Below are 22,057 nucleotides of genomic sequence, written 5' to 3' on the forward strand. Positions count from 1 at the left end.
ATAGTTACAAAAGTTCTTAGATATTGAAAAGAAGGTGTAGCAAGCCAGCTGTTAAGCTGGTCCACAATAATCCCTGCCTCCTGCTATTCACAATCTATGACCAAGATGGCAGGCCAACCGTGGCCATTTTGGTCATAGACTAGTTTCCCTGGACTGAGGTGATGACTCCCACAGAGCTGGCAGGACCTGCGATTTACTTCTAACAAACAGAATATGGCCCAAATGTTGGGGTATCACTTCCCTGGTTAGATTATCAAAGATGGTGACTTCCACCTTGCTAGCAACCTCCCTCTCTCGCTGGCTTTGACGAAGTAAGTTGGCACGTGGGAGAGATCCCTGTGGCTGGAAACGGAGAGCAGCCTTTGACCGACAGTGCGGGAGGGACTGAATCCTGCAAACAACCACATGAGTTTGAGCTTGCAAGTGGATCCTAAGCCTGGGAGATGCCTGTGGCCCTAACCGACGACACCTAGCCTGAAGCCTTTGAGAGACGCTCTCGCTGAGCGGAAGACTCAGCCAAGCCTCACCTGCACTCCTGACCAGAGATAGTAAGATCAGAGTGTGTTACTGTAAGCCACTAAGTTTGGGGGTAATTTGTTACACAGCAATAAATACCTAAGACCGAAGGGTAATTGCTTTGCATTTTTATTATGTTGGTGAACCATGGCTTAACACCAGTTAGTACTGTTTAATGGAATCAACATACAAATTGTTATACCGGGAATTGTTTTCAGTTAAGACCACATTTCTCAGACTTTGCCAAAACAAGCCTTCCGCCTTGGGGTTGTCCGGCCATTGAAGGATGGAGCTCTTGCAGATCCTCTGCCGCAGCCTCAAATACTGAGAATGCTGTAACACTGGCTCCAGCAGAATAAATATAATCACATCCATATTCTCATCCATGAGCCGCTGCAAGGCCAAGTAGAATGCCGTTTTAAAGTTCCAGTTTTGGGCATATTCTTTGGTTAAGACGAATATGGTTTTCTTGCTTTGGTTTATGCTCTGCATGAGGTTATCGATGATGGCTAATCCGGGGTCCCAGTCCCTCTCCTCTAAACAGAGGAGCACATTTTTCCCTTCACTCTCCTCCAGGTGGAAGCGCAGCTCATTTATCACCCAGTCGGTAACAGAGGCATCTTTGGTGTCATAAGAAACGTAGGCATCATAGAAAGTTTGGGACGTGGAAAGAGACCTGTAGCCTTTTACCTTAGCTAAACACACATGATAGATAAACCAAACATCCCAGTAAAACCAATGGTGGCCCAAGGCAGCCAACATCACAGTGATGGTGATTAAGGACGTGAAGAAACAGAGCACCGCCGCAATGGTATCTGAAATACAAGTTGTTAGCTCCAGACTCATGATGCTCTTCCCTTTTTGATCCCCAGGACTAGAGCAGACGATGTCTGTCAACCTAGGGATTGTGACATTCAGATTTTCATCCATCCATCTTCGAAAATCTCCAATGTCACAGGTACAGTCAAAAGGGTTTCTACCTAGTTCCAAAATGGTTAAACTGGTGTTGGTCTTAGTTTGAAGCGTGGATTTGTTGATCATCTTCAGCAGGTTGGAACTCAAATCAAGGTGGATCAGACCGCTGGCTTCGGAAAGAAAGCTGGAGGGCAGGTGAGAAATCCTGTTTCGATGCAGTAGCAGCGTCCGCAGGGAAGGTGAGAATTTGGAGAGGCTGTTAGTTACAGAGGTTAGCCTGTTTCCACTCAAGTCCAGCACCTGGAGATGCGGGAACTGTTGGAGTAATGTCCAGTTAAAGAAATTTAACACGTTATTATTTATGTATAGTTGGGTGAGACTCTGGGGCAAGTTCAGGAAAGCTTCGTTTGGGATGCGCCTAAGGTTATTCAAGGATAAATCAAGCCGTGTCAGATTCTTGAGACTTGTAAAAATTTTCCAGTACTTGTCACCTTCAGCATTCCACAAAATGTCAAGGCGGTTTCCACTGAAAACTAATTCTTCCAGGGACATGCTTTTCAGGTCTTGCTCCGTTAAAGTATAAATGCTGTTGTGGCTCAAGTTTAAAACCTTCAGTTGTGTTAAATTTTGAATAAATCCCAGGCGGTGCGTCACCCCTGCTATTCGGAAGTAGTGTGCATTGTAGCTGAGATCTAGAACTTCTAACTCGGGCAGATCACTGAGAGCGTTGTCATCATCAAAGTCTAGTCTATTGTTTGTCAGATCCAAATATTTGATATGCGGCACGGCTGAAAATTCAGTCCCATGTAGCACTTGACCGTTGCCATTTGAAGACAGATTTAAGCAGGCAATGTCATGAAAAGCTTCAAATTGCTCTCGCCCAATGAAGAAAATACTGTTCAGGCTTAAATCTAAGGCTTTGCCATAAACTGAACATTGTGGCCTTATTAAAGGATTGGTGTTATGATAAAAATTTGAATGTGGGTCAAACTCAACATCCGCTGAGCGTGGCTTAAGGACATGACTTGGAGAAGAGGAACCACTTAGGTCATTTTGCTGGATATCATTTACCAAGGGTGATATTCTGTTTTCTGACAAGTAAATGATCTTCAGGTTGGAGAAATTACGGAAAAGTGTAAAATTGATTTGCTTAATAAAGTTGACGCCCAAGTTGATAGTCTTTAGATTTGAGAGACTCATCAGGGGCTGGAAGTCTTCTGCTCTAAGTTCCTGGAACACATAACCTCTTAAGTGCAATGCCTGGAGCAACTTAAGTTTAGAGAAGTTTTGGGAAATATTAATATATTTTGGATATTTCGCCTTTACGTAGTTAAAAGATAAGTCAAGTATTTCCAAGGAGGGCAGTTTTGTTAAAAATTCCCCAGAGGCCATTTCATCAACTAAATAATTGAATTCCAGATGCAGCACCTTCAGATTATGCATATTCTCAAACCACGTTGCCGGAATCTTCCGGAGGGAAGTGCTAGAGAGGTTCAGGTAGCGAAGTTCTGTCAGGGTTTGAAAAGCAAGAGGATGGATCTGAATTGAAGAGCCTCCTTCACAAGGTGTACAGGGAAATGGGGCGTTGAAACACCTCGGACAGTTCCCGCTTAAATCTAGCACTCTTAAATTTCTCAATCCCTTGAAATCTTCCTGACTGATGATTTTAATCTTGGCATTGCTAAGATAAAGTTCTCTTAGGGAGTCTGGCAGTTTAGGTGGCACGTGGACAAGCTTATTAAAAGACAGTGACAGCACCTTCAAATTCGTAAGACTTGCAAACGTTCCGTCTTCTATGTCGAAAGTTTTATTATCACAATTATTGCCAAAATAGCAGTTCCAGCTCAAGTAGAGCCTTTCCAGATTCGTAAGCCCAGAAGTGTTCTTTTTAGTTACCCAAATTATGTTGTTTTGAATTAGACTAAGTTCCTTCAAAGACCCTGGCAAACCAGCAGGTATTTGGTATAACTGGTTGTCTTCAAGCAGTAACTGGTTTAGATTTTGTAGGTTGAGGAACGCCCCATCTGTGATATTCATGCCATTTTTGTTTGTATCAGGATTTTCATTCAGGTGTTGTGGATTGGCATTGTGGTTTAGATTTATTTTAGTAAGATTCTGCAGCCCTTGAAATGATTCATTTGTTATGTGTGTGATGTAATTATCAGACAGGTCTAGTTCTGTCACATACTTGCCCACTGTTGGGGGAACTTCTTGCAGTCGACGGCTGTTGCACTCTGCTATAACAGAGCCATTTTGTCTTCTCTCGTCACAAGGATAGCTTCTAGAATAATTTGCTTTGGTGAAGAACTCATAAGAATCAGAGATGCACAGGAAAAGGCAGGTCAGAAGCAAAAACGGGAGGGTCATGTTTTCCTAAGGAAAATCAAAAGTGGAGGCACGAAGTTAGATTTGCAGTGTTGACGAGGCATTTCACCATGAAATTAACAGTGCTTCACCACACTGTGCATGTGTTTTGAAGTAGGAATTCTCTTACCAATTAAACAAACTGTGTTAAATTAGGTTCAGAACAATTTCATTTTTTTTTTAAGATTTTATTTATTTATTTGAGAGGGAGAGAATGAGAGACAGAGAGCACGAGAGGGAAGAGGGTCAGAGGGAGAAGCAGACTCCCCGCTGAGCAGGGAGCCCGATGTGGGACTCGATCCCGGGACTCCAGGATCATGACCTGAGCCGAAGGCAGTCGCTCAACCAACTGAGCCGCCCAGGCGCCCAACAATTTCATTTTTTTTTTTAATTTTTTTCTTTTTCAAATTTGTATGTACATTCTGGTTAGTTAACATACGGTGCAATATTGGTTTCAGGGGTAGAATTTAGCGATTCATCACTCACATACAACACCCGGTGCCAGGTTCGGAACAATTTCCATTTCTCACCACATTCAGCTTCAAGGTGCTCAAAGAAGTCGAAGGTGAAACTATCTGAGATGATGATGGTGAGAAAGCCCGGGAAGCTTTTGCAGAGGCATTTATCGAGATACCCCATCACCATAACGGGTCTGATGCTGGCCTATGACTATGGTTCATGCTAGATCTGTAGCACAGCAAGCTATAGATTCGTAGCTTCGACCTATTAGCAGAACTCTTGATGAAAGTTGGCCTGTCCCAAGGAGAGTTCAGATCCAGCTTTCATTATGGTATCATCTGAGATCTGCAGGCCAGAGTCACCTCTACCGTATCTATATCACCATCTCTCTACACAACCGTATCCCTCATTGGCCTTCCCCACAGTTTTTCTCTACCTCTCCGGTGGTACGTATCCAGATCTCTTCTCTCCTGTTGTGATGGGGACACCTTCTGTTAATAATGATAACAAAGTATCAGGTAGTGTGCTAACCATAAACATTTTCTCACCCATGTTAAGGCCCGGAGCAACACAATGAGATAGGTTCTATGTTATCCACATTTTGTGAGGGGAGAAACAAACTCAAGGCACTTCAGTGGCTTTCAGAAGGATGATACATTGTAGAGCTGGATTCCAGTCATTCTGATTCCAACAGTAGCCATGATACTACACCACCTCACTTTGAAGTCTTTGTGTCAGAACAGTACCTCGACTGTAGACGGCACTCAAAAAAAATATTGTGGAATGGCTACCAGTCCCCCAATGTCCCTTATCATATGAACATTGGCGTTAATAGCTATTCTTTGGCTAATATTGTAAACTTCTGTAGGGAAGACATGATGTATTATATTTTCACGCAACCTCTGTAACACTTAGTAGAGCGCCTCACTTTCTGCAGCTCTCTCTTAACCGAGGGCTGAATATATTACCTTTGGTAGTTATACAATGCAATAAACAGATTAATGTGATTGGTGTGATGAGCACTATGGTCAAAAGAACTCTCAAAATTTTATTTCACTGGGTCTGGAGACCAACGTTCACGAAATTGTATTTTTCACTAGAGCCCGACTCCTGTCCTTCTTGTGAGTTTGGCCAGGTAAGCGCTTCCTTTTTAAGTTCTTCTAAAGCTGAGGGTTAATGAACAGTCAATGTCATACCCTTAGTATGTGGGTAGTGATTCTTCTGAGGATCAGGGATCACTGCCAGTTCATAGCAGGCGAGGAAGAGCCAGTTGCTGCAGAGATGAAAAATCAGGCGGAACAGAACTCCCAGGCATTCTCAGTTATTTGCAGTTATTTTCAAATACAGCGCTATCCAGGTGCCGCTGCTTGATGTTTTACTTTTACTAAAAGAAAGCCGCGCTTTACCTAGATTCTCAGAGGGCCCCTCTAACCTTCGCTGCCTCGTACTACTGCTGTCGCCGCGCTATGTCATGCGGCCAAAGGGAGATTATCTAGATGGGCCTAATTTAATTGTATGTGTCTTTAAAAGCAGAGAGTTTTCTCCAGCTAGCAGCAGAAAGGAGAATCAGAGAGGTTGCAAGCAGGAGAATAATTGGACTCACTCTTGCTAACTTAAAGGTGGAGGGGGCCACTGACAAGGAACGCAGGCAGCCTTCAGAAGCTGAGAACGCTGCTCTGCTGACACCTGGCAAGGAAACTCCCCCCCCCCCATGCTACAACCACAGAACTCAAATTGACGACCTGAATGAACTTGGAAATGGATCCTCACTCACAGCCTGGCCAATACATCGATTTTAGCCTTATGAGATCTAGAGCAGAGAACCCAGGCAAGCCCACCCGGACTCTGACCTACAGAAATTTGAGCTGATAAATGGTATTGTTTGTAGCTTCTAGCAATATTAATTTGACGTGTTAAATTTGAGTCTGTGATCTTGCAGTGCAGAGGTCCAGTAGGCAGTTACATATACGCCCCTTCGGCTCAGAGGAGAGCGCTCACGGGAGGGATGAACTTGGCAGTCGTGGCAAGTACAGCCCCAGGTATGAATCAGATCATCCAGGGTAACGTATGCCATAAAGGACACTTGACACTTCAGTTCTATCAACAGTGATTTTCTCATCTTTTTTTCTGATAATTTCATGATTTCATTTTCTTACACTAAAATATCTTATCCCACTGGGATTGTTTTGGCATAAAATACGAGGGGCAGACCCACATTATTTTCTTTCTAAATGGAGACCTGCTGGCCCCAACATCATTTACGTATTTATTTATGTTTTTTTACTGAAATAGAGTTGACACACAATGTTACATAGTTTCAGGCGTACAACACAGTGATTCGACAAGTCCATACGTTATGCTGTGCTCCCCACAAGTGTAGCTCCCGTCTGCTGTTATACTGCGCTATTACAGTACCTCTGACTACATTCCCTACGCTGTACCTTTCATCCCCATGACTTATTCATTCCGTAACTGGAAACGTGTACCTCCCACTCCCCTTTGCCCATTTTGCTCATTCCCCCACCATCCTGTCCTCTGGCAACTACTAGTGTGTTCTCTGTATTTATGGGTCTGTTTCTTTTATTTGTTCATTTGTTTTGTTTTTTAGATTCCACGTGTAAATGAAATCCTATAGTATTTGTCTTTGACTTATTTCATTTAGCATAATACCCTCTAGGTCCATCCACATTGTCGCAAATGGCAAGATCCCATTCTTTTATAGCTGTGTGTGCACACTCCATCTTCTTTATCTGTTCATCTATCAGTGGACACTTAGGTTCTTTTCTCTACATCCCATCAACATGGTTTTTTTGGTGTGTGTTTTATTTTATTTTATTTTTTTTAAAGATTTTATTTATTTATTTGAGAGACACTGAGAGATAGAGAGCACGAGAGGGAAGAGGGTCAGAGGGAGAAGCAGACTCCCTGCTGAGCAGGGAGCCCGATGTGGGACTCGATCCCGGGACTCCAGGATCATGACCTGAGCCGAAGGCAGTCGCTCAACCAACTGAGCCACCCAGGCGCCCAGTGTGTGTTTTATTTTAGCCATCGTGGTGGGTATGAGGTGAGCTCTCATGGTGGTTGTGACTAGCATTTCCCTGATGATGAGTGATGTGGAGCGTCTTTTCACGTGTCTGTTGGCCATCTGGATGTCTTCTTTGGAAAAATGTCTATTCAGGTCCTCTGTCCATTTTTAATCAGACTATTTTTTTGGTGTTAAGTTCTTTATGTATTTTGGATATCAACCCTTTATCAGACATACCATTGCAAATATCTTCTTCCATTCAGTAGGTTGCTTTTGTTTTGCTGATGTGCAACATCATTTGTTGAATAATTTTTTGCTCACCAACTTGATATACTCCTTTTATCATATACCAACTTTCCTGTGTATTTAGATCTATTTCTAGACTCTCTGCTTCATCAATCTGTTCATCATTCACGTGCTGGCAGCACATGTTTTAATAATTACAGTTTGGGAGGATGTTAGTATCTGATAGGGCGACTCCTGCTCATTGCTCTCCTTTTGTGAATGGATTACTTCTATTTTACCCTCTAACAGGTCCTTGCTGATATACACTAAGACTACTGATTTCCATATATTAATTTTATACCAAATCACTATACTAAATTCTCTGGTTATTTAGAACAGTTGTTTCTCCCTGTGATTTTCTTGGGTAAGCAATTAAGCCATCTGCAAATAGCGATTATCTTCCTAATATCCTTTATGCAGTCTAATTTATTTTTATTGTCTAACTGCATTGCCTCGTTAATCCAGAACAATGAAAAAATAGAACAGAAGCCAAAAAAAAAAAAAAAAAAAACGAAAGAAAGCAGAGACGGACCAATGCAACCACATGCAAATTAAAATTTTGCCTCACAACAAAACATGGCAAACAATGCCAAAAGTGAAACAATAAGTTAGGAGAAACTATTTGCAGTCCTTATCACAGATAAGGGAGTAAGAGATTTGACACATAAAGACATTTCATGCATAAGTAAGAAGACAAATAACCCAACAGAAAAATGGACAAAGACATAGTAAAAGCTCACAGGAAAAGGAAACACAAATAGCTTTTTAAACGTAGGAAAAGATACTCAACCTCACTCAAAAAATTACACCAAGGTACCATTTTTTTTTTTTTTTACCAATTCTGTGTAGGTGAGGACATGGAGAAACAGGTGTTCTCATATTTTGCTGGCAGGAATCTAAATTAATGCCACCTTTAAGACAGTAAGAAATTCGTAATATTTATCAAAATCGGAGACATAGGGGCGCCTGGGTGGCTCAGTCGGTTAGGCCTCTGCCTTCAGCTCAGGCCATGATCCAGGGTCCTGGGATCGAGCCCCGCATTGGGCTCCCTGCTCAGCGGGGAGCCTGCTTCTCCCTCTCCCTCTGCCCCTCCCCATTTGTGCTCTCTCTCTCTCTCAAATAAATAAAATCTTAAAAAAAAAAATTGGACACATAGACTCAGCAATTCCTAGAAGTAGATCCTAAAGATAGACCCTCACATACGCAAATGACTACGCACAAGGATGTTCAATGTAAGGCTGTTGGCAATAGCAAAAGATCCGAAATCATCCAAATGCCTTTGAGTAGTGGTCATACAAGGGAATACCGTGCAGCAGTTCAAAAGCTCTATAGCTATGTATTCATTCATGCAAAAATATTTATTAAGCGTATGCTTTACGTCAGGAATTATTTTCAAGCTGGGAATATAGCAATGAACAAAACAGATGAAAATGCCTGCCCGTTTGGAGCTTACCCTACAGGATAGTATGTTAGATGGTGGAAATTACTATGGAGAAAAGTAAAGATAGGGAAAAGGGTGGTTATGTAGACTGTCCCTCAGTTGGGATTTGTTTCCTTCATGATGAGCCTGGGGTAACGGGTCTTGGGGAGGAAGAGCACAAAAGTAAAGTGCCTTTGCAGCCCCATCACACCAGGAGCACAGAGTAGCAAGGTGACTCTCCGTCCATGTGGCCCGTGATCACCTGGCCGAGGCAGTGCTTGTCAGGTGCCTGCTCCGATTTTTTAATTATCCATTAATAAAACATGCAAAATTCATGTTTAAAAGGGGCCCTGAGGAACCGATGGCTGGGGAAGGCCAGATCGGAGACTCTTCCCGTCTCCCGGAAGTCATGATGAACAGCTCTGTTGGTAGAAGAGGCATTTTTAAGTGGTTACTTGGGCGGGTCCAGAGGACAGAGCTGTCCCGTGCGGCCTCCACGTCTCATTGCAGAGGCGAGGGTCTCTCCTACAACAAGGAACAAGTGAGCGGAAAAGCCTCTAGGGGACACTAGAGACCAGGAGGAGAACTTGTTGACATTCACTGGTTTGGTTTGGGTTTTTTCCCCAGGGTGAAAATGGCCTCCCAGAGAGTCTGAAGCAACTTAAAGTAAATGGCGCACCATGGAAGGGATTAGAATATTCTGCAGATTTGTGGGTGAGGAGCTTGAGGTTCCGAAGTCCACCCTTCCAAGAATCCTGAGGTACGAACGTGAGTTGCTTCAGTTCCACATAACCTCAGTTTGAAGGGAAACACATAGTGGGGCGGAGTGGGAAGTGGCGAGCAGGCAGCTAGCCAAGACTTGAGGAGAAAACCCTGACTCGCCAAGCCTCTCTCCATCTGCCTCAGGGCCTCACGGCGGCGAACGGACCCCAAAAGCCCCGTCATCTCCCAAAGTGCGGGGCGGACCCCCGCGGGCAGGCCCCTCGGGGAGGCCGCGCAGAGCAGGCCCCAGCTCACTCGTCGGGCGGGAGCGGAGGAGAGAGGGGCGCCCCCCCCCCCGACAGCCCAGCAGGAGCTGCGCCTCCCAGGCCAGCCCCCACCCCTTGGCCACCCCCATGCCTCTCGCTGCCCAGAGTGGCTCCGAAAGCACTTCAGAGGGACCCAGATCCCCGACGGAGGGAGAAGGGTGCCAGGGAGAATTATGCTCACCAAGGTGTCACCAGAAACCATCGAGCCTGGCAGAAGAGAAATGGCCACTCCGCAAATCAAATAGAGGGGGAAAGGGGCAATTACGCGAGTGAGACAGAAAGTGCAACCCTGCAAATAAAACCGAACCGGAGACAGAGAGGGGAAAGGACACTTACTTCTGCCACCGGCCACCCACCCCCGGCAGGGCCGGGCTCCCGCCAAAGTGCTCGTCAAGGACGACATGCCCGCTGAGGAGAGAGACCACCCGCCGCAGACCAGGAACGGGCCCCAAGCGGAGGAAGATGGAGAGCGGGCAGATGAGCAGGAGGCGGCAGAGAAGGGCGGAGGTGGCTAAGGCCGAGCAGGGGCAAGTCAGTCACATGGCAGAGACACCCCACTCCGGCACCCCGGCAGGAGACTGGAGCATCTCCCTGGGAAAATGGTCAAGCATGGTAGCAGGGCTGTGGGTGTCACATTTAAGGGGGCACCCCAACACTTCGTCATCAAGACGAATGCTAGTGTAACAACTTCAAATCTCTGACGGGCTAAGTATTCAACATGTTAAATAAAGACAGAATCCAAGCCTGCACTCGTGAGGCACCGCCCCACTCGTCTCACCCTGATCGCGGCTCTGGTTCCAATAAAACTTTATTCACCACAAACAGGCAACTAGCCTGCAGGCTGGAGTTGCCCAGTTTGATTTTTTTTTTTTTTTGATAGAACATTAAAATAGTGTTTATCTTGAGGGGCGCCTGGGTGGCTCAGTCGTTTCAGCTTCTGCCTTCAGCTCAGGTCATGATCCCAGGCTCACGGGATGGAGCCCCGCATCGGGCTCCCTGCTCCACAGGAGGCCCGCCTCTCCCTCTCCCACTCCCCCTGCTGGTGTTCCCTCTCTCACTGTGTCTGTCTGTCAAATAAATCAATAAAAGTTTTAAAAAATAAAATATTGTTTATCTTGATTATGGAGCAAATTTTGGGCATCCTCCCTTCCTTAAATTTTGCCCCCAAATGAGTGCCTCAACTCTCCTCACCCTGGCCTCAGCCCGGCACTGCGGAAAGGATCTACGAATACGTTGGCACGCTCTGACCGAAAATGACTCACAGCCCTTCATCTTGGGCAGAGACTCATCTGTTGGAAAAGTTCTGGCCTTGAAACTGAAGCTTCTCATCAGTTATTTGGCGTTCTACCCTTGAATATGAAATAACAGTCAGTACCCATCACCTGAGCAATTCACCTGGCATGAGAGAAAGCATCACAAGCAAAAAGAAAAAAAAAAAAAAAAAAAGTCAGACACAGCGATTGATAGAATGATGCCTCTGACACCCAGGACAGTGGTTCATGTTTCTTTTCTTAATGCAGGTCCCATCTTGCACAGATTCTCAGTCCCCTCTCTGCAAGTCTGAAATCCTAAAAAATCTGAGCACCAGAAGACTTTGTTTTGTTTTTTTATAACTCATTTGGCAGCAAAACCTGACCTGAAAGGACCTAAGGCTACTGTATTTAGCTACTTAGCGTGAGCATTCTTGTTTCACCACAGAAATAGCCGCGTTGCATGACCTGGACCCATTAAAAGTGTTCTGTAATGTATCATGCATGTACCATATCGTCTTGCTAAAATATGAATTCTGAACTCTGACGCCATGCTGGCCCACAGGTTTCAGGCAAGGGATCGTGGAGCAATACTTAAATCTCCTGGGGGGCCCGGGGGGGGGGCACAGTCAGTTAAGCGTCCGACACTTGGTTTCGGCTCAGGTCGTGACCTCTGGGTCGTGAGATCGAGCCCTGTGTCGGGCTCTGTGCTCAGCACGGAGTCTGCTTGTCCCTCTCCCTCTGCCCCTCCCCCTGCTCGCGGGCATGCCCGCGCTCGTGCTCTCACTCTGTGTATCTATCTAAAATAAATAGATGTTTAAAAATACTTAAATCTCCTTCACTGGGGACCTATTAGCAATTCCTGAATTTTCCTCGGCACACCTGGTAAATCAGAAAATAGAATGTGGTTGTCAACAGGGCCAAGTTTTGACTTTCAAGGGCCCAAGGGCACTTTCGCCTTTGTGGGCCCCTTCTTCCATTAAAAAAAATATATATATATAGAAATTCTCTTTTACGACCTCGTTGGCATATAGACAAACACAATCTGGGCTGGATTATATTATTTTCCTGATTTTAAAGAAAACAAAACCTTTCCCTAAAGTGTCACGGGCCCTAGGCCCTGTGCCTTCTAAGAAAAGAAGAGCTCTCTAAAGAGGAGGCAGCCCTGGTTGTCCATGGTGTCGCCCTGGGGCTCAGATCACAGGGGCAAGGTGAGGAGACAGCTGCAGGCAGAGAAGTATCAGAACAGGAGCGACCGAGGTGGAGGACAAGGACAGTGTTGCGGGTTCAGTTGTAACCCCCCGAAAAGACGTGCTGAACCTCTAACCTCTGTACCTGTGAGTACGACCTGATTTGGAAGCAGGGTCTTTAGCAATGGAATCGAGTCAAAGTGAGGTCATGCCGCGTGAGGGTGCCCCCTAGTCCAGCGCCTGATGTCCTTAGGAGAAGAGGGAAGTTTGTAAGGAACACTGAGGGCTGCCGGCCACCGCCAAGAGCCAGGAGAAGGGCCTGGAACGTTTCCCTCTGAGCTGCCAAGAAGCTACCGACCCTGCAGATAACCCCCGGCTTCTGGACTTCTGGCCTCCAGAACGGTGAGAGGACACAGTTCTGTTGTTTTGAGCCACCGAGTTTGTGGTGCCTGAGGGAGAGAGGACAGGCAGCGGGGACTGAGAGCGGCCGGTGGGACCCACTGCCCAGACAAGGCCCAGCCGCCCAAAGAAGGCCTTGTCCAGACGTGCCAGGGAGCTCCCTGCCTAGAAAGCTCCCTGAGGATGACTGGGTCTGCACGGCCTGGATCTCTTACTGCATGTTGCCTGGGAACACCCGGGAAAAGTCAGGACCCGTTTCTTTATTTTATTTTATTTTTTTAAAGATTTTATTTATTTATTTGACAGAGACACAGCGAGAGAGGGAACACAAGCAGGGGCAGTGGGAGAGGGAGAAGCAGACTCCCCGCCGAGCAGGGAGCCCGATGCGGGGCTCGATCCCAGGACCCTGGGATCGTGACCTGAGTCGAAGGCAGACGCTTAACGACTGAGCCACCCAGGTGCCCCAGGACCCGTTTCTTTAAAGAAAGCATATGAATCTCACACACGCACACACACAGAAATCTGCTTAACTTCCCCTCCCTGCCAAAGACTGCTGGTTGCTAGCTGTAGAGGAAGCGATTTCACAACCGTTTTCCTATTTTCCATGCATACTCCGTTCTTTGGTTGGGTCCGCGGCGCACAGTAGACGAGCTCTCACCTTCGGGTTCTGAAGGACCCAAACAGCCCAACGAGAACAACCCACCCTAGTCCTCCCTCAAATCTTCCTTCTCTTCTTGGACACCAGTAGGCACCACAAACAGTTTTCAAAGACCAGGGCAGTTTGAAGAAGGGTTCAGAAAAGTCTGCCTTGGCTAAGGACACCGTGAGGGGCCACCCCCAGGACCCCGCCCGCGGGGTGAGGGACCATGCTGGGCACAAAGGGAGTACCCCCACTGGGCAATGCTAACCTCAATCCCACACGTTTTCCCACACAATTTCACAATCTTGGGCAAAAACCGTCTGCGGGGGCTTGGGGGTGGGGGATGGGGGCAGAGCCTGCCTTCCTGAAATACAACAGCTTTTTATCTTTGCACATCCCCCTCCTAAGCTGCAAACGGCCTTTCTGCAATGATGCCTCCTTCCTTCTCCCTCTTCAAAGCCTTCCTTTGCCTCAGACCACCTCCCGAGCTGCACCCCCTTTCTCAGGATGGGTCCCGCTGATAACCCCTAATGCTAAAGGATCAAGAGAACCTATTGATTATAAAACGTGATTAATCCTCCCAGTTGAATTACTTAGCTGTTTGGCTCTGATGTGGCGTTCAACCAGATCTGAATTTTTGCCAGACTGGATATATTTCTAATTTTCATGGGTTCTGATTCATTTGCAGTTGACTGTTGACCACGGAGACATTACGAAAGTAAATTGAGAAAGAAGTGGTTGACGGGAATTTTCACCTTAGAGGAAACTTAAAATTAATCAATAGATACGTTATCCATCCCAAATCTGATGGATTCGCTAACGGCTTTGGAAGAGAAAAGAAACCACTAGCACATTAAATGCTCATGTCAATGAAGACATGGATCCTGATTTCCTATACACAGAAATATGACAAATCATGCTATCTGAATTCCAAGAAATATAGTAGGGAGCACTTGGTGAGCGCTTTACCAGGAAGCAAACACTGGGACCAGTGCAAGTCACACATTTCTATATGTAATCCTCATAAAAATCGGTGCAGTGGGCGCTACTCTAAGCCCCCATTTTATAGATGGGGAACCTGAGGCTCAGAGAGGCTAATTTACCCAGCGTCACTCAAATGGTAGGTGACAGAGCTGCAGCTGAGCCTAGAGATCCCCGAGGAGTTAGCAAATTGGTAGTTCTAGAAGCAAGCGCCTGGTTGGCAATGGTCTGGTTTCGACGATCTGCAGAGACCTCATAGCCACGCCTGGAACGTTCAGGATTCAAATGCCAGGGGTGGATTATCCACGTCGCCTTTCTGCACCGATCCGTCTACCACCAGGCACTTCCAGATGTCTGTAATTCCACAGACCAACTGGAAACCCACTGACTGTAGACATACGCACCCACCAGGAGTGATCTGTAACCTTCTGGAAAGTCAGCACGGCCCGCACTTGCTAATGCTGACCCAGAACCAACGGGTCATTGCGTTCAGATTTACTCTGTGTTCATAGCCCCAGAAGAGTCATAAATTGGAGATAAGAGTTTAAAAAACAACAAATCCCTCAGCTCTGTTTAATAACTCGGCTGAAGTCAAGACATTCCATTGGAATGATGATCCCCTCAATGGACTCTGGAGGTGACCTGAAGATGCCCTTACAAATGATCTCCAACTGACTTGCAAAGACTAACCATGAGGAACGCCATCCTCCCCCACGCACATGCCCGGATGTTCCTTAAGTCTGGATTTTCCACGTCACCCCCGCCCCCCCACCCCACCGTGCAGTGTTGAGGATTACTACACGGCAGGATGAGAAGCAGCCCCTGGAGAAGAATGAGAGTCGGCCGCTGCCCTCGCCCTGAACCACAGCCTGGGCCTTTCAGAGAAGCACACTCAGAGCCTTTATTTCGCTTTCTGGGATCCAACCAAGGGGCTAATGAGGGAGCTTCAGGTCTTCCTGGGACCTTCTCACCCCCTACAAAAGGACTGTGCTCTTGAAGCCAAGGACTGAAAGAGCTGTTGGGGCACTGTTCTAAGGCTGTGGCTCTTGGGCTCACCTTGAGAGAGCTCTGAGGTTGAGAAGCTACGAACAGCCAGGCCCAGCCCCCGACATTCTGATTTCCTCAGTCTGGGGGCTCCCCTGTGATTCTAATGCGTAGTCAAGGTTAACAACCCCTGCTCTCAGGCCAGGGGCCCGCGAGGTCCTTGACCTCTACCTATATCTCCAGTGGGAGGGAGGGAGGCAGGACACGCTTCCAGGCTTAGTTTGATGTTGTTATTACTCTATTTTCACTTTCTTATAATACAATCATATTGGCTGTGGTTCCCGCAGCAGCTTCACGTGCCAAGTAGAAATAGGATAACTTCAACCCCGGTGCCGCATGTGTCAGTGGCCCTGTTGGGCCGTTGCAGTCAGTTGATAAAGCATCATAAAACTCCGGTACAGACTTAATTTCCTTTCGAGATCCAGAATGGGCATCACATGGATTTCAAAATTAACTTCATTCAGCCATCGAAAAGAATGAAATCTTGCCATTTGGAACCATGTGGATGGAGCTAGACAGTATAATGTTAAGCGAAGTAAGTCAGAGAAAGACAAATACCGTATGATCTCCCTCACTCGTGAAATTTAAGAAACAAAACAGATGAGCAAAGGGGGCGAGGAAAGAGAGCAAGGCAAACCAAGAAACAGACTCTTAACTCTGGAGAACACACCGATGGTGATGGGGGGTGGGGGCAGGTAATGGGGATGAAGGAGAACGTTTGTGATGAGCACTGGGTATTGTACGGAAGTGTTGAATCACTGCATCGTACACCTGAAATTAATATTACACTGTCTGTTAACTAGCTGGAGATAAAATTAAAACTTTAAAGAAAAGAAAAAAGAAAATTCACCTCAAAAACTTAAATATACACTAAATGGCTGTAAAAATAAATAACTCCAAGAACTTTACTAAGCACTGGATGAGCATGGAAACAAGATGAGGTACATTATGGATGAGATTCTCTTGTAACCAGACTTTTATTTTTTTTTTAAAGATTTTATTTATTTATCTGACAGAGAGAGACACAGCGAGAGAGGGAACACAAGCAGGGGGAGCGGGAGAGGGAGAAGCAGGCTTCCCGCCGAGCAGGGAGCCCGATGCGGGGCTCGATCCCAGGACCCCGGGACCATGACCTGAGCCGAAGGCAGACGCTTAACGACTGAGCCACCCAGGTGCCCCGAAACCAGACTTTTTACAACTGCTCTCAAATCTCACCAAACTTTTTAGAAAACATATCACTTCTTAAAACTGTAAAGTTTGTTTTTCAATCTGACTGTTCTCAACAGTAACAAAAACTGATCACCTACTATGTCCAAACACTATAGAATACAATTGTAGAAATGGTAACATGTTCACTTAAAAAATCCCGAACGAGAAAAGGAGCAAATAATATTGAACACTAAGCGCCTAGGAGTATATTAATTTCAGGCTTTGCGTAGGCCCTAGTAAGTGACTGGAACATGTGAGATGAGAGTTTGTCCTCTTTTTTTTTTTTTTTTGTAGAGTTAGCAAAGGAAAAACACTTCCACCACTCACTTCGCTTCCAACCCTTTGGTTCTAGAAGAGAATATTGTTTCTGGCAGGACCAGAGAGTAATAGTCAGCTCCTAACTTGGAATTTGCTCGTTCTCCTGTTCACATTAGTAAGACCACTGCATTTGATTTTTAACATCTACTACCTATCACTGAGAGTTGCTTCAATACTTAACCTTTTTATACTTACTGGCCCCATTCATCCCTTTCTGTGTTCACACCATTTGCCACCAAACCATATTTCAGAGTCAGTCAGAAATCATGTATTTTGTAGGAAAGCTGTGTTAAGAGACTAGAAGTGGCTTACCGGGCTCTCTCGTCGTCCTAATTTCTCATTCGGTCACCTGCAGCACCGGGGAGGGCCGCCCTCTGTCAGTAGGCACACTCAAGAGAAAGAAACTGGCCAACTTCCTGAACTCGGCAGCTTTACCATCAGCAGAAGCTAGCGCACAGTTTGCAGAAGTTTATGTGGGAAGAAGGGAACTTGTGATTTCTTAAGTGTTGCCAAATCATTTCTTGACTGTGCTTTAAAATTTCAAAACTGAAATTCAGGGGGAGAAAGTTATTTATAAAATGATTTAAATGAATGATACAAATATAACACATATGGGTGTGTGTGTGTGTGTGTGTGTGTGTGTGTGTGTGTGTGAACTTGTGTATATTTGGGTGTGTGGGTGTGTGTAGTGGGGGTGGGGAGAGACGGCTGCAAGGACCCTCACCAAAGTGTTGACATCGGTTTGCTCTGGAGAGCAGGCTCAAGGGAAAAGGAGGGAGAGAAACAGGGACATGTTTTCTTCGACTTAGAAAACTGTGGTGTTTCTGTAAGCTTGACCACACATTTGAAGTCAGTGTAGGATTGCCCAAACTCATCTTTTGGTATATAATGCAGCGAAATAACATTAGCATTGCTTCATCTGTGTTCCACACGTTTCCAAGACAGCACAGACTAAGGTGGGTGTGGGTCCCCCACCAGGCGTGGCGCAGGGAGGGAGTCTCACCCCCCAGTGTCCCTGCAGTTCAGCCAGGACCTGGCCCATGGTAGAAGCTCAATAAACATCAAGTGAATGAGTGAGTGAGTGAGTGAGTGAGTGAGTGAGTGAGTGAGTGAGTGACTGGATGAGCATGGGCATTCATGAGGCAGGAAACGTTAATTTCCTGATTCGGTCAGATAAGTGAACAGGATTTGGGGCTCTCAGAGCTCCTCCAGAGGTCTAACTATGCACAGGGGCCAGCAAACTGCAGCATGTTGGCCAAATCCAGCCCCGGGGTGGGGGGGATGGGGGTGAAGAATAATTTTCAGAAATAAACATTTGCAATCAATCTGATGATAAGGAACAATAGCCTTAAACTTCAATTACACAGAATGTGATCATCCCCCAAAAGAATTCCATTGTTGTCATTATTAGGCCTATGTTACAAAAAAGTGCACTCGATTATTATATTTTGCATTTTATCAATTAAATAATAGTGCAATGTGTTTTTCTCCTACTATGTAAGTACCTACATCGTGTCTTTAATGTGCCTCTTGGCCCACAAGAGTCTAAAATATTTACTTCCCCGAAAGCATTGGCTGACCCCTGACCAAGAGAGTCATTTGGAATGGGATAGCATGTACTTCATCTTGCCTGACACTGGGGATGGGGTGGGGCGGGGGTGACATTTTCATGCATGCGTGCACGCGCATGATACACACATTGTACCATTATTATTCCCCCCTTCCCAGGGTTCCCATGACACCAGGGAACTCAGACTGTGGCTTCATGGGCTCCCCCGAAGCCTTCATGATAGTGAGCTCAGAGATCTCATCTACCTGCCACCAGTCTCTTGGTTTCCCTTGAACCATTTGCTCCAAAATAAAGTTTTAAAAAGTAAATAAAGGGGCGCCTGGGTGGCTCAGTTGGGTAAGCATCTGCCTTTGGCTCAGGTCATGATCCCAGGGTCCTGGGATCACTTTGTTTCAGGCTCCCTGCTCAGTGGGGCGTCGGCTTCTCCCTCTCCCTCTGCCCCCTCTCCCCTAATTGTGCTCTATCAGTCACTCTCTCTCTCAAATAAATCAATAAAATCTTTAAAAAAAAAAAAAAAGAAGAAGAAGAAGAAGTAAAAATGATTGCCAGTAGTGGGCTGAACTTCAGGCTGGATTGCTGGCCAGCCTTTCTAGAAAAGCCGGACACACATGCCCTGGCTCCCCGGCCGCAAAGTGTCAGCCGATCACAGACCAGTCAACTCGGCTCCCGTCATGCACGGCGCACGGTTGGGTGATACCCACGCACAGTCTGGTCAGTGCCCGTGCCAGGCAAGCTTGGGAACATGGGCCACTTACTCAAATCAAGTGAGCCTTCACAGGTGTTTCCACCCAACCAGTAACCATGAAAGAGGACAATGACATTGACACCAGGGCAGGACAGTCACCGCAGACCGGAAGCTTAGTCCCATGTGGAAAGCGGCCAGAGGAGCCGGCCCTCTGCCTGAGCCCCAGACCTGGCCCTCAGTGGCCAGGCCCGCCTTCCCTGCCCTGCCCTGTGTGGATCCAAAGTCTCGGCTACCCCCTTCCTTGTTCTTCCCCTCGCCCCCCATGCTGACACAGGTCTTTATTTCAAAATGGAGATGATCTGTCTTTGAGTGCTCCAGTCAGGCAACAGCACATCCCAGATGAACCTCTCTGAGCCTCAGTTTTCCCGTCTCTCAAATGGGGATAAAAACACCGGTATCTTCTTCCTATGGTGGCTTTGAGGATTAAGCCAGCCTTGCGGAACCCTTAGGACAGTACCTGGCACAGAGTAAACACTCCACATGCAGAGCTAGTATTATCACTACTCCTTCGTCCTGGGCTTCTCGCTCCCCTGCGCTGTTGCCCACAGCGGGCCAAGGGACCCACGGTCGGGGTGCTGGCCGCGCCCCCCTCCCTCTGGCGTCATTGGGCACCCGGGCAGTCCCAGGGCAGCGGATGGCTTCTCCACATCCGGACCACAGCGAAGCGCCACACAGGGAAATCCCATGGAGCCCTGGAGAAGGCTCAAGACCTAGGACAGCACCAGGTACCTGCCATCAGTTGTATGTCCGAAAAAAAAATCAACATGGAACATAGTAAAGGCTACAGTGGAAGGAGTCATGGGAAAGAACCCTTTAAAAGCAACGGATTTGGATGAAGACATGCACAAGAGGATTCCTCTGCACAAACGCCGGATCTGATATGAGTCCATCCTGGCTTGAAATTGAGGTGCAGAGCTCCTGAGGGCACGGCTGCCATGGGCCCACGTCTGGGAGCCCCACTGCAGCTTCTCAGGGCGCCTCCAGGCCCGCGGCCCCTCCCTGGTCAGCGCACACACAGGTGACGTGGGCCGCATGTAGCCGCTACTGTCCATCTCATGGTCCTCCCGCACCTGTTCCCACAATTCCATAGCTTTTCCCCTACTCCCCCTCCCTCCCTCCCTCCCGAGTCCCTTAACCCACCCTCCAGAGCACTCCGTTAGCACTCAGACTTACACCTGCTCCATTATGCTCATTCCCAACCAGTTCTTCTCCATTTGTACTATTATTTCTCATTTCAAACAAAAGCTCGAAGTGCTTGTCTATACAATACCTCAATACCCATCAGAGAATGGCAGCACTCTGGATGAAAAAGTTAGCTAAAGGCACTCTTCCTATGGCCTCTATAGCCCCAGATCAGGGCACAGAGCTAGGTATGAAGAGGGAGGGCTGGATTACAGCCTCACTTGGTCGTATGGCCAACTACTCTTGAGCAGTGGACGACCTGCGCAACTGTGCATGGTGGCTCAGCTAAACCAAATTGAAGCCTATTTCAGCATCATAAATAGGACTGTCTCCTTTCAACAGCACATCCGACCGCACAAGCAGGGCCAAGGCAAGGTCTTGAAATCCTCCACAAATTCCCTTCTTGAGGCAGTCCCAGGTTGCCGACCAATTATCTGAAAATCTGGGTCTTCCCATCATCCGTTGCGACGCATTCCTGTGTTTCCTGAAGCCAGTGTCTCAAATAACGGGCCAAAGCACCACAAAAAGTCATCGCCCTTGACAGCTGGAAGGGCCACCTTATTTCAGGGCTGTGGGAACTGAAGGCAAAGGTCAGGAGGGCAGTAGCGGTAGGAAAGAGTATGGGAACCCACCACCCCACTTCTGCTCTGTGTGCTTTCAGCTTCTCCCTTCAGGAATGCCCTAAGTGAAAAGCCAGACAGCATCAAGCCTCCCACCCACGTTTTGAGAAGAGGATGAGGGTGAGTTTTCTGGCTCCCACCAACTCTGTGTTCTTACTCCCTACCTCTTCTGCTAACAGCTCATCATCATCATAAAACTTCTCTCTCCGGTGACGCACTGCGTGTGTGCTGACGTCCCTTCTGGCTGTTCCCGGTCCGCCAAAGCCAGTTCAGGCGTTGACAGGGGTTCCCAGGCCAAAAGGGCTTAGTGAGACAGAAAGGCCTCGTAATACATTTCCCAGTGAGAGCCCTCCCCCCAACTCCCCGCCCTCCCTCCGGTGGGAAGGGGGCTCTGAGGCGGTCACTGCTTCAGGGAAGGGTCGGCGCCACAGGACCCGAGGAAAGAGCAGTTGCAAAAGTTGCAGTCGAGTTCTAAATGTTTGAAATATATGAAACCACACATAAAACGGTATTTCCTTTTCCTGGACAAGGTTTAATTTATCCAGCCTGAAGAGGAGGGCATGGTCAGAGAGGAGCCTGACAGAGAGAGAGAGAGAGAGGGACATGCCAGTTGGGTCTCAGACAAGGGCCTGGCCTGTGCTAAGTTCGAGAGGAAACTCAGAAGCCGCAGATAAGTTTTGGGAATCAGGAGCAGGGGAAGCAGTGTCTGGAATTTTCCTCACTAGCCTAGACCTGAGAGCGGTGGGGAGCATGGAGGCAAAGGAGGCCTGACACGGCGGCGACCTGGTTTGCTCTAAACCCCACAGCATCGTGGAGGGAAAGGCTTCCGAGAGGGGAGTGAAAGCTGGCTGACACAGCGGGAGGCTTTCAAGGTCAGGTGGTGGGGACAGAGCGAAG

General features: G+C 47.1%; 1 protein-coding gene and 1 long non-coding RNA gene across 3 annotated transcripts in view; one reads left to right on the forward strand and one right to left on the reverse strand.

Annotated features, from left to right (window-relative positions):
* LOC114218027 (uncharacterized) overlaps positions 1–10,761 on the forward strand; it is a 31,656-nt gene extending 20,895 nt beyond the window's left edge. The window contains exons 2-3 of one of the 2 annotated variants that reach the window (XR_015769490.1): positions 6,194–6,293; positions 9,612–10,761. This is a non-coding gene — a long non-coding RNA (uncharacterized LOC114218027). The remainder of the gene's footprint in view (positions 1–6,193; positions 6,294–9,611) is intronic. The other variant, XR_003611096.2, reaches the window with a different exon arrangement.
* TLR8 (toll like receptor 8) lies at positions 630–17,498 on the reverse strand. Its single transcript, XM_028114962.2, has 2 exons — positions 17,356–17,498; positions 630–3,804 (listed from the first exon to the last, which is right to left on the reverse strand). The coding sequence occupies exon 2, from the start codon at positions 3,796–3,798 to the stop codon at positions 679–681; it is 3,120 nt and encodes a 1,039-aa protein (XP_027970763.1). The 5' UTR covers positions 3,799–3,804; positions 17,356–17,498; the 3' UTR covers positions 630–678.
* Positions 17,499–22,057: the final 4,559 nt, after the last annotated feature.

Source organism: Eumetopias jubatus, unplaced genomic scaffold (genome assembly GCF_037043125.1).
Source record: "Eumetopias jubatus isolate StellerSeaLion01/CBP00866 unplaced genomic scaffold, mEumJub1_p1.0 scaffold_11, whole genome shotgun sequence".
Classification (NCBI taxonomy): domain Eukaryota; kingdom Metazoa; phylum Chordata; class Mammalia; order Carnivora; family Otariidae; genus Eumetopias; species Eumetopias jubatus.